This window comes from Cryptomeria japonica, chromosome 1, assembly GCF_030272615.1.
Source record: "Cryptomeria japonica chromosome 1, Sugi_1.0, whole genome shotgun sequence".
In the NCBI taxonomy this organism is placed as follows: domain Eukaryota; kingdom Viridiplantae; phylum Streptophyta; class Pinopsida; order Cupressales; family Cupressaceae; genus Cryptomeria; species Cryptomeria japonica.
This window is the reverse complement of record NC_081405.1, coordinates 344668248-344680885: the sequence shown is the minus strand read 5'-3', so window position 1 is coordinate 344680885 and position 12638 is coordinate 344668248. Positions and strand designations below refer to the sequence as shown.

At 35.7% G+C, this 12638-nt stretch overlaps 1 protein-coding gene across 1 annotated transcript; it reads left to right on the top strand.

Annotated features, from left to right (window-relative positions):
- Positions 1–38: 38 nt before the first annotated feature.
- On the top strand, positions 39–12119 carry LOC131043615 (3-phosphoshikimate 1-carboxyvinyltransferase 2). Its single transcript, XM_057976847.2, has 8 exons — positions 39–652; positions 768–1012; positions 1119–1272; positions 3481–3695; positions 3964–4081; positions 4198–4408; positions 11500–11561; positions 11681–12119. The coding sequence occupies exons 1-8, from the start codon at positions 287–289 to the stop codon at positions 11903–11905; spliced, it is 1596 nt and encodes a 531-aa protein (XP_057832830.1). The 5' UTR covers positions 39–286; the 3' UTR covers positions 11906–12119.
- Positions 12120–12638: the final 519 nt, after the last annotated feature.

Sequence of the window (12638 nt, the reverse complement as noted above, 5' to 3'; positions counted from 1 at the left end):
CAAACCCACACCCACCTACCTCTACCCACCACGGCCCTTCTTTCCTACTCCATATTCTCCACCCACATCAACTTTCACTGGAAAACGCAATGTCTTTTAACTCCAACAAACTCTCCACACAACAAATCCACATGCCGGTCAATGTCGATCTAAATCTGAGTCTTCCAAAAAAATGACAATTTTGGACCGGAAGATCTAGCGCGTGTTTTTTTCGCATTAAGAGTCCACCTTGAAGCTCATAGATCGGAACAGTTCGCGTGCAACTCAAGCAGTGCTGGTTTTGGCCATGGCTTCCGTATCTCAGGCACTCCTAAGACCTCACATTGTCACAAATGCAGGCCACACGAAAAGAGAATCACATGCCTGCTTATCTATCTCCTCGGGATCTGCCCACCGAAGAAGTAATTTGAACATACAAGCAAGAAGAATTGCACAAAAATCATTTACTGGAAGTGAACAGCACCATGACACTAGAATTAGGAGAGGGATCAGGAAAGTTGGTGTGTGTAGATGCTCAACAGCTGCCCCAGAGAAGCCTCCTCAAGTGGAGCAGATTGTATTGCAGCCCATCAATGAGATCAGTGGAACTGTGAAGCTTCCTGGATCAAAGTCCCTCTCAAATCGCATTCTTCTGTTGGCATCTCTATCCGAGGTTGGGAAATCACCATACTTTTGTTGGCCGTGACATTGGCTTCACCTATGGATATTAATCTAAGTATAATTTGAATTTGGGTTATTTCATTAATATTTTTCATGATATATTTCAGGGAACAACTATTGTCGATAATCTTTTAGATAGTGATGATGTGCGTTACATGATTGGAGCATTGAAGACGCTTGGCTTGGATGTTAAGGAAGAGCGTGAAAAAAACCGAGCTATAGTTGAAGGCTGTGCTGGTCGGTTTCCAGTGGGGAAACTAGGGTTAAAGGAGGTTGAACTCTTCTTGGGGAATGCGGGCACTGCGATGCGTCCTTTGACTGCGGCAGTTACTGCAGCAGGTGGAGCATCAAGGTTTGGCTTACATCTAATATTCCATTGGCATCCATTTAAAAAAAAAAAATTTCCTTTTTTGATCCAATGTTTCAGACCACTTGTTTGTAAAATCTTATATTTTCAGGTACATTCTTGATGGGGTTCCACGAATGAGAGAGAGACCAATTGGAGATTTAGTCGTTGGCCTCAAACAACTTGGTGCAGATGTTGGTTGTGTCCTGAACACTAATTGCCCACCTGTATATATCAATGCAAAAGGAGGCCTACCTGGTGGAACGGTAAGACCAGGTTTATGATTTGTTATAACTCTCTTACTATGATGGAAACTGTAGTATGATATGATTTATTATTTCCCAAAAATTCTAAGTTCCTACATAGCACTTCAAAAACACACGATTAATTTTAAGTAATTATGAATCACCAAGTTTGCCTTGCTTTCCCCAGTTTTTCCCAAGTTTTTTGAAACGGGTTTCTGAAATGGTTTTGTGTATGTCTATTCATGTTCTGGATCATTTTTCCACCTACGGGCAGAAGAATTAATGTATTGAGAGACGGGAAATAGCTTAGGATTAAGTTTAGGGCATCAAAAATTTTTCTTTTTGTTTTGTTTTGAATAGATTTGTTTAAGAATTAAAATTTTAAATACTAATTAGGGTTTTTCTTTGAATTTATACCCTTCTAAGGCTGCCCCTAAAGGCATCTTAACCTTTTAGGTGAAAGTAAAATACCTTTTGCAATAAATCATACTCTTCTTTTATTATTGATTTTTTTAGTGCACAATATTTATTTGTTATTTCTAATTTCCATGAAGGTAGCAATTACTATTATAGGACCTGCCTTTTGTTTTTAACATAAACTTTTCAGATAAAAGTAAAAGTAGCTTTTTAGTAAATCATTCTTTTGTTTTATAACTGGAATGTTTTTCTAATCTGTAGCATTATATTTGTCATGGAATAACAAAATCAAGATTTCCTTTATATTATAAATATTATATATTTTTTAGTGTCCGATGTACAAGATGGAATTTTTCCTATTTTAAACCTGGGTAATTGAATTCTATGTACAGTTTTCTTTTGCCATGCTGTGTTGATGACGTGTAAATGGAATGCTACTATGCCTCAGAACATAGCTAGTAAGCAACGTCAGGATGGATTATGATAGATCCAACTCTGACTTGCCTTAGAACATAGGTGATTTGTCCATAACTTTAAATTTAATGAATCCAGATTAATTTTAACAACAGTGAAATGATTGTGTTTTTGTGGTGTGTGCCCATCTTTGAGGATCTGAGTGCTATTGTCTATTCTTTACAATATCCCTAACACATTTAGTCTTTGCTATACCAAGATACTGAAATAATCTCAATTGTGAAGAGCAGTTAAGCTCTGTCTCTAGATCAATGAAGCTGCCAACAAAATCAGTGCTCTTTCTCACGTGTTACTTTATTTAAGAAGTGGCTATTTGTTGCCTCTGCTCAAATTCAACAATTCATTCCAGTGTCACAAATTTGCCAATGCAAGGGGAGGCCTTATATGACTTATTCAGCAGATTGGCCTGCTCGAGATCAAAAATAAGAATTCTTTATCTTTACCTCCCAAGTATGGAGTAGATTAAATACAACTAATGCTAAGAATAAACTGAGAAAAGTACTGCTTTTTACCTTGATCTGTTTTATGACTTTGTCATTTGCTGATGAAAGAAATTATATAAATGTTTACGAATAAACAAATTAGGTCAAAAGAATTTAAATTTATAAGAATCTACGATGGCAAAAAGGTTTTCAAGTTTCCACAACTGAAAACAAACCAAAACTAGAACAACAAAAGACTTTAACTGGAGGGTGTGAAACTAAAGATATTTAAACCCTATGCAAGTCAGAATAAAACCATACAATTCAAAAAACATGTGAATGAAATGCCTCCGGCCAAATAAATGACCAATTAATTGACAGAAGGGGGTTGGTAAGGGTGCATTGAAGATGTTCAATTCTGTTGGCAATCATAAACTTGTAGGAGCTATTTTGTATTATATATAGTTTGAACTCCTCTAAAAAAGGTGAGAGTGGCAAAACTTGTTCCCTTCATCTGATCAAAATGGGGAGATGGAAGTTACACCTTTAATGTCCTATTGGATAAATCTTGCTTGCTCAGTGGAAAACAATGGTAGCTTGCGAATCTGACCTGAGCATGATCATGAGTTGAAATAGATCCAACATGAGAAGGAATATTGCTTTCTTAGGTTTAGAGATTGCTTGCATGGATAGTATACAAAGTACAAACAGAATAATGCCAAATAAATAATTTCTCTATTAATTTCAGAAGTTCTCTATTAATTTCTGTGTTGTCACCTAAGGTATTGATAATGCCAAATAATTAAATTCTTGTCTCTTTGGAGTCAGAATAATTGTAACATATATTTGGCTATCTGCTGAAAATATTCTGGTGTGAAGTTAATTGTTTTTTTCTGAATAATGTTTACTTTTTCAGGTCAAACTTTCAGGCTCTATTAGCAGTCAGTATCTGACAGCATTGGTCATGACAGCTCCTCTAGCTCTTGGAGATGTGGAAATTGAGATCATTGATAAACTAGTATCCATTCCCTATGTTGACATGACACTGAAATTAATGGAGCGCTTTGGTGTAAAAGTAGACCGCCACAATGGTTGGGAGCGCTTCTCTATAAAAGGTGGCCAAGTTTACAAGTAAGCTTTAACAAGAATATAGTTTATGCAATTTGATCATTTGGAGGTCCATTTCATGGCTACTATTTTGGTTATCTAGATTATAGATTGTAGCATTGTGCAATTAGAGCTGCTCAGATTTGCATGGATAAATTCATGGATTCGAATCTTTTACTTTTACTTTGTTCGGGCAGTCAGCTTTCTTATATCATGAAGTATAATCATTTTAGTAGAAGAAAGAACATACTATTTTTTAAATGATGTCAAACACATTGTTTATATCAAACAGGTCACCAGGAAAAGCCTATGTTGAAGGTGATGCATCGAGTGCTAGCTACTTCCTTGCAGGTGCTGCTATCACTGGTGGAACAGTTACTGTGGAAGGCTGTGGCACAAGCAGCCTGCAGGTAGATGATAGTGATATATTGTGACCAATCTGGTAGTACCAATTAGAGCCAAGTGCTAATTTTATTGGATAATTTTCTATTTAATGAATCTGATCTTTTTATGTGCAACGTGACAGGGAGATGTAAAATTTGCTGAAGTGCTTGAGAAAATGGGAGCAAAAGTCAGTTGGAGTGAAAATAGTGTGACTGTGACTGGTCCACCAGCTGAAATATCAAAGAAAAAGCGTTTGATTGGTATTGATGTTAACATGAACAAAATGCCTGATGTTGCAATGACTTTGGCTGTGGTTGCCCTTTTTGCTGATGGACCCACTGCTATAAGGGATGGTAAGTTCGAAGTACTATTTTTGATCTTGTTATTTCTGATGGTAAGATGTCCAATGTTTATCTTAAAGTTTGTGCAAGATGCTTAAGATGAAATCAGCAATGAAAAGTTTATAATTGAGGTATACGGTATACTGGAACAAAGGAAATCTTGTCACCATCCAATATTGTAAGATCAACCACAGTAAAGGGCTCAACAGCATTTGGATTTTCTTTTGTTTAGGATTATAGTATTTTCATTTCTTGAAGTTCACTAACTTGAAGATCAATTCTTACCAAAAGTGGTTTACAGTGCTGTTCAGCATTTTTAACATATTTTGTGCACTGCCAAACATTAATGGGGCTACATTATGTTGTAGAACTTACCAAATGGCAAATCATAATATTAATCAGTATAGGATGTTATCAAAACTTTCAAAATGCCAACAGCAAAATCCCTTCTCCAGGAAAAATAAATGACATGCGTCCATTAGTGATCAAGAATAGTCAATAAGGTTGAGATTAGGTAATTTATAGCACTACATTGGAGTATGCAAGGTTTTCTTTTGAAGGTAGAAAATATAGCTAAATGCCACACAAATGGGTAATAATCAAGAGTTGCTTCCCCCCTAACAATCACTACTATGACAGAAGTTTACCTTCGGTCCCAAAGAAAGTTACCTTAAGGATTGGTTTATGAATTTTATGCCAATCCTTTGAGAACTACAAATGTAAAGCACCACAGCCTTTATTTTATTTAATCTAGAACAAAGAATCATTTCAGTGAGCTATAACTTCAATTTCTTATTCAAGCCTAGGCTCTATGGGGAGCACTCAACCTGGTGCCTATTCCTGGACGTTTACATATTAGCATTCTCAGGTCTTGCTTGGGCCCTTTCAATAAAAGATAATGCTATTCTGATCCTTATTGCAATCATGTCAATGTTGGCCCTGTTTGGTTATCATCAAATCCATGATCTGTACTTGTACTGTCTTATGGTTTAGGTTTAAATACTTTAGGTTTGGCCCCACCTGTATTCACATATCTTTTGTACTTTGTGTTTAGTTATCCTTGATGACCCAAGTGCTTTTTTCTGGTCCAAATAGCAGCTCCAAATCTCGCACAAGCAATACTGCAAGCACCTTCTCATGATTTGTAGTGACAATCATCTATTTTCTGTGATCTGCAGTACCTCCAATGTCAATCTTCCACCTTCACCAGATACCATACCAAAAATTCCAAAGGTGCAGACTGCAAACCATCTATTGAGTGTTTTAACTAGATTGATCAAGAGCGACACCTGTCTCCTCCCAAGAGAAAAACCTATTTCCTTCCAAGACCAAAACCTTTGATTAATCCAACTTGTGTAGGGTCATTGACAAATACTTTTGATTGATCCAACTTGTGAAGGACTATCGATATTCCTGCAATCACTGCATCTATGTTCTCTCTCTTCTAGAGACCAAAACTTTTGATTGTCCCAACTTGTGAAGAGACCAACAAACACTTTTGATTGATCCAACTTTTGAAGGACCATCAATAATCTTTCAATCACTAAATACACATACTGTCTTCTTGAGACCAAAAAAATTCGTGAAGGATCATCAGTACTGTGTTACTCCTATAACGCAACATATCACATCTCTGAGTGACCATATTTCATGAAGAGGCATTAGCACACATTGGACTGATCCAATTTGTGAGGGATCGTAAATAACCTGCAATTCTTGTAACATAAAATGTGACAAATCATGAAGGGTCATCAGTTATCTGCAACTGCCTTTAACATAAAATATCATCAGCAACTTGAAATTTTCTTAACACCTCCCCCCCCCCCCCCAAAATCTGACAAGCACTGGGAATTCTATCATCTCTATGGACAGCTGGATTATTTTTGGATGCCAAAGATCGTCATCGGAGTACCATCAATACCCCCACTAAATCACAAAAAGTGGTTGACACATACAAGATAGGATCTGAGTTGAGCAATACCGACAATGCTCAAATATAAAATTATTCCACTTTACAAATATCTGTTTGAAAAGAATCTGAACAACAATAAATGGTAGTAAAGAGGCTTGGCCTTTATTCATGATAAAACACAAGAATGGGTACTGCGTACTACTGACCATGCACCCCCAGTAAAGCCCTGTTTACAATGTTTCACCGTGAAAAGTGAAAATAATAATATTTTATTTTAAAATGTCAAAATGACATTACTGATCTCTCAGATTTATTCCCTGTAACCTCCAAGATGAGTGGTTATATAACAAATTTGAACACTGAAAAAGCTATGATCTTTTGAAGTTTTGACACTTGAATTGGGCTGATTTTACCCTCGCCAGTGCAAAATTAAAACTTGAACTTGCTTTATAAAGTTTAAAATTTACTTCTTGGAGAATCTTTGGTGCTCTATGTAAGCACTCATTGGAAATCTGGATGACTCGACTTTCCAAATATGTCATTTTCATAAGAAATACGTTTGCATTACAAAGTTACACTAAAAATGGTAATTGGTAACTATAGGTCTGACTTTTCCCAAATTTAGTAGAAAGTAGACTTCTAAATTGACATAAAATACTTGATTTTTGCAGTTTTGACCTTTTTGGGAGTTTAATTTGTGACATGTAGGTTCTCAATTGAATCTTTTAACAAAAGACGTTTTACTGATCTGTCTACTAAAATTTTTATATCCAAATGCAAAGTGCTTTTATTCTAAAAGCTTGCTCGAGTGTTCCTATCTGTGATAATTTCTCTCTTAAAAACTTATAGAAGTCCTCTTTCTGCAAAAACTTGGCAAGTTTTTCCTCAGGCAGAGGCAAAATAATTGCTTCAGCTTTTTCCAGGGGGCAAGACATGGGTTTCCTGAAATTTGTCATTCATGGAAGTGATCCCGATGTCATGAAAATCCCCAGATATCCACATAATGGAATCCTTACTCACTTTTATATGGATATTCCGTGCCTTGTACTCGAGGTTTCTACAATACAAGGCCCTTATCGCTGAAGCTGATGTATGGCCACAGAAAATCTGTGTGAGCAAATTACCTGAAAATGATAGGCCAAAGAGTGTTTCTCAATGCTTGGAATAAAAACCAAATATCCTGGTGCCAAATTGCAATTTTCGATATTCTTCTTTGAAAAAATGATGAAAGATTTCACATTTTCTTCCTTCCATCTTCTCATCATGAACTAGGCACAGGTGGCTTTGATACCACTTGCTGAAAATCAGGTCCACAAAAAATATACGAGGATGAGGTAAACAAAGTTTATGAATGAAATTTATTGACAAAGGAGGGTGAGCGCAGAAAACTCAACACACTAAGCCAAAAAGGTGGCCCATATAAATACATTGTTCAAAACTTGAACCTCCTTAACCACTGTATAAGCTACCGACCCAACTACTGTACATCTAATAATTTAACAAAGTGGCTTTGGTTGCAAAGGTGTTTTTAAAATTTATTTCTAACTTCACATTTAATTACTAGTGGAAATGTCCTAAAGATAAGCATACCCATTGCCTTTATTTAATAGTAATTACTAATATCCTAGCTTGTGGATCACAAACCTAATAAACAGAGTTATAAAGAGTATAGATTCAAGTGGATTTTTGCTGCCCATCACCCAATACTAATAGTGGAATATCAGCAGTTACATTGGCCACAACCAAAGACTTAATAGCTTCAGTAATTCCTGTCAAAGAGTGAATCAGAGGCATTCAAGATTGCAACACATCCTTGCCTTCCAATTCTCTCATTTTTTTTTGCTTGAAAGCAACCTCCATTATTTGCACCAAGGGACTACTAAACTTAATTGTAATTCATTTTGCAATTAGTAAATTCCTTAGTCTAAACTCCTCCAATCTCCAATACACAGGCACAAGAGCTCTATGCCTGCCAGGATTTGAACCTGGGTCATTTGCATGACGGCATCTTGTCTTGAGTCTCTTGACTGCTAGACCACAGCTCAATGGACTTTCACTTCTCAATTCCACCCTTGGTTATTGGTTGCCTTAGAACATAAGTGGAATTTTCCTTTCAATTGACCAACGTATTGTATTTTAATAAATGATGGTTTATAGTTGCACTTATAGTTTACTGATGATTTTTCATCATTTTCACTTCTCAGTATTTCCACAGTATGAATGCAATGCTGCTTGACCCTGGGAAAATGACAGTAGTGTTAAATGAGTTGATAAATATCACATTTGTAAAGCTTTTCTGCACAACCTGTATAGAAGCTTTTGTCCAGGGTCATTATCCACGAGATCTTTGTCAAATGTCTTGTGAAAATCTAATTTCTCTGTAAGTATCATATTGTACTCAGTTTTTGTTCTTGTATTAATTTTTTTTTTTTTTCTTGATTATTATAACAACCACAGGAACCTTATTGTTAATCTAAAATTGATTTTAGGGTAGATCATCGTCTGGAGAAGAAAGTATAGAAAGTAATGCATTATTGATAAAAGATTCTATCTGCCAACTGTTGTTGTTTAGTTAAACCCTGTACAATATTAGGGTTTTTTGTATCTTTGAAAGGTTAATATGTTTATTAACTGAAAGAATTAGTATTGTTTATGTGGACAATGACAAAATAGGAATGAGAGGTGGATGATCTGGTTCTCAGTAGCTCAAACTCAGAAAAATGTAGTCATTTATTCAAAATACCATGTCGCAAATACTGCAGAGTATTTGCAAAGAAAAAATTATATCTGTTCATTTTAAGGGAGAAAATCCCTTTTGGGCATCCATGAAGACTATTACAATCATTCAATCTTGTCAGCCTTAGTATTCTAGACCAGGATTTTTGAATTTAGTTTCCGTAGCTGATATCAATCTCATGATTGTGTTCGCAAGAGCTTGTATTGGTCTCATGTTAATGCTTGTATGAGCAGAATATATGTGAATGATTAGCAACATAAAAAGGAAAGTCCAAGGGGTTTAGCTTAATTGGTTAGAGCATTGAGTTCTCATCGTGGAGACCCAAGTTCAAATCCCGATGAGACATCTAATAAGTTGTAACTCTTGGTCTTCCATAGTTTGCTTCTAACGTGGAAGTGGTTTCTAAATAAGTGGATTTCTCAGTTGTGACACTTGATCTTCCATAGGTGGTCTCTCGAAAGGAGGTTATAGTCTCATGATTGTACTCGCAAGAGTCTTTATTAGTCTCACATTGATGCTTGCATGAACTAAATATTTGTAAACTATTAGCAACATAAAAAAAAATTAGTTCTCATGTGATATTGCTGGATATGTTCCAGTGCAAGGCTCAAAAAGCGTATGAAAAAGATAGTAGCATATGTTGAAGCTGACGACTGGCTTTTAGGTTAAGTCCTTCTGGTTCTTCATTTATGTTGTAACATTTTCCTGGTTCGGACCTAACTGAGAGGCTGGCTTCTCTAAATTAGGCTGTTGGCTGTACACCAAGCATATAGCCAGCAATATTCTTTGATATATTTAAAATAGCCTGCCCTCCGAACATGCCTCAGTCTAATGATCACATGAAACTTACAAATGCTAAATAGGTTCTAGATAGTACTTCACGCATGAACTTGGATCCCATCCAAAGGCAAGCAAAGCATGAAGTAAATTAAGATTGGAAAATAGATTGAGCGTATGTTGCAGGCCTGATCAAAATATTAATGCATGGTTAACATGGAAGCAATTTGCTATTGGATTATTCAGTACACTGTACAACAGATATACAGATAAAACATATATTTCATTTGATAAAACTTAACGAATATTGAGAATCACAAAAGCATTCTGAAATTAAAGTAGTGTTTGGGATGGGAAATGCCCTGAAGGAAAATTTAAGAGAACGGAATTTTGAAGTGTTTCTGTGAGTTTCATCTGAAAATTTAAAAAGTAAATGCAATGTGCTAAATTTGTGATAACAATTCTCCCCGTTTTGGCTTTGTAGGCATTTTTAGCAGGTCTAGTTACCTTATTAAATTTTTGTACATCAAATGGAGCAGGTTACTGGAAAAAGGGGATTTCCCATCCATGTCCTCAAGTCACCAGGACATCCAGAATGTCAGTTATGTTACGTGGACTGCACCCCTATAGAATACTGAGTTTAAAACTATTAGCTATCTGTAGAAAACTTATCGTATTGAATTTGGAAATATCAAATATGGTACATTTGAATATAGGATAGCACTCGAAGTTTGTGCTTTGTTGTCATAAGGGCAGTACGTCTGAATATAGGGTACTGATAAATTTTTTTCAGATATTTCAGACATTCTAAATGCTTTTAAAAGAATTTAAACAAAATAATAGCAGCTGAAATTTTACAAGTTAAATAGAATTTGTTAAATTTGTTTTAACATTTAACAATCCTCCCTGTTTTGGCTTTTTAGGCATTTTTAGTAGTTTTAGTGTTTCGATTTTTTTTTTTAATAGTTACCTTTGCATCAAACGGAGCATGTTGTCCAGCACTGCAAAATGGGAATGTCACCTCCATGTTCCCATGTACCCATCGGGTCATCCAGAATGTTGGGGATGTTACTCTGGTTGCATCCCCATGGGATATTGAGTTTAAGCTATCTAGAGAAAGTTTGTTGAATTAAATTTGGAGTATATGGTACATTTGAATATAGGATATCACAAGAAGTTTGTGATTTGTTGTCATTTAAGGGCAGTACATCTGAATACAGGGCACTGATAATTCTTTTTTAGTATTTCAGACATTTAAATATTTTTGATTCCTATAATACTGAGTTATTTATCTGTGAGATCTTAGTGTTGTGATAAACTTGGTCTTCATACTTAAGAGACACCAAGGTTTAATCTTGGTGGGCTGCTTGGGCTTTGTTATATGCTCATGCAAAACATCATCTTTGTAGGTGACCAATTCAAAAGTAGTCGAGAGCTCTCCACTGAAATGTGTCCTCAATATTTGATGGTGGAGATTTAGTCACTTTTGCATGCACAGTGTTCAAACTATTGCCTAATGCTTTATGAATATGATTCTAGATGATTGCTGGTGTATTAATTTGTCAAGCAGTTATGTCTTTAGTAGCTTTGGTTTCTGATGCCAGAATAGGAATAAGTAGAAAGAGCAGCAGAGTTTACGATTAATGTAGTTGAATCTTCTATCTTGTTTCTATTCAGTTGCAAACTGGAGAGTCAAGGAGACAGAGCGCATGTTGGCTATATGCACCGAACTAAGGAAGGTTGGCGACTTGTATCCTTACAAATTACTGGAGTCATTCAATATGTCTTGATTGACACCATTAAATACTCTAATATTCCTTTATATACTAATTTAATAGTTTTCTGTTTAAACTTTCAGTTGGGAGCAACGGTTGAGGAGGGGCCTGATTACTGCATTATCACTCCTCCAGAGAAGTTGAAATTGACATCAATTGATACATATGATGATCACAGAATGGCTATGGCATTTTCTCTAGCAGCTTGTGGAGATGTTCCAGTTACCATAAATGATCCCAGCTGTACCAAGAAGACTTTTCCAGATTATTTTGATGTTTTCAAGAAGGTTACAAAGCATGGATATTGAAAGAGGTCATGTATTTTTAGTATTGTTCAGATTCTTCTTGGTTTTTGAGGAGTAAGCTAGGCCTGGGGTCCAGAAGGAACGAGTTAATAATTCCAGGCTGTACACATAGAGAGTTGACTGAACAATAAATAATAAAATGTACTCTGAACCAAAGATAATTCTATTTTTCAATTCCGATATGGAGCTATCAAGGGAGTGACAAGTTCAATATTCACTATTTTATTATTGTTTTTCTGAGCAGACTGGGTTTGGTTTGCTAACTGTTCTGTTTTGATATTCACTCTTTTTGGGTGAGCTCGAAGAGAGTACTTCAATTGTACAAGCAGTATTTTATTGTGGCATTATCATTAGAAGCACACGTCCTCCACGATTTGAAACTAATGCATTATGGTGCTAAGCATTCAGACTTAATGCTAGACCACAGCCAGACAGATATTCACTTTCTAACCATTAATTACCATGTTAACATAAAGAAGCTTCTTAAAATACGGTACACTAACCATAAAAAATTAAAAGTTACAAAATGATTTAAAGTGTAATTCAATATCTATAACATTCACATGGATAGGATTCGCAATTTCTGCCTTTAGTAACGTATTCAACGTATTGAAATGAATTCGTACATATCCTATGCGCATTTTTTATTGTGGAGCAAGAGGGTCTCAGGTTTCGAGCTATCATTGCTTCCATTATTCTAAAGACATTCTTTAGCAATTAGAATATATACTGTTCA

Excerpts from the sequence above, each read along its gene's own strand:
- LOC131043615 (XM_057976847.2), top strand. The coding sequence starts at position 287 with ATGGCTTCCGTATCTCAGGCACTCCTAAGACCTCACATTGTCACAAAT. Across the intron at positions 1,013-1,118 it reads GCAGCAGGTGGAGCATCAAG|GTACATTCTTGATGGGGTTC; the intron begins GTTTGGCTTACA and ends TTATATTTTCAG. Across the intron at positions 11,562-11,680 it reads TATGCACCGAACTAAGGAAG|TTGGGAGCAACGGTTGAGGA; the intron begins GTTGGCGACTTG and ends TTAAACTTTCAG.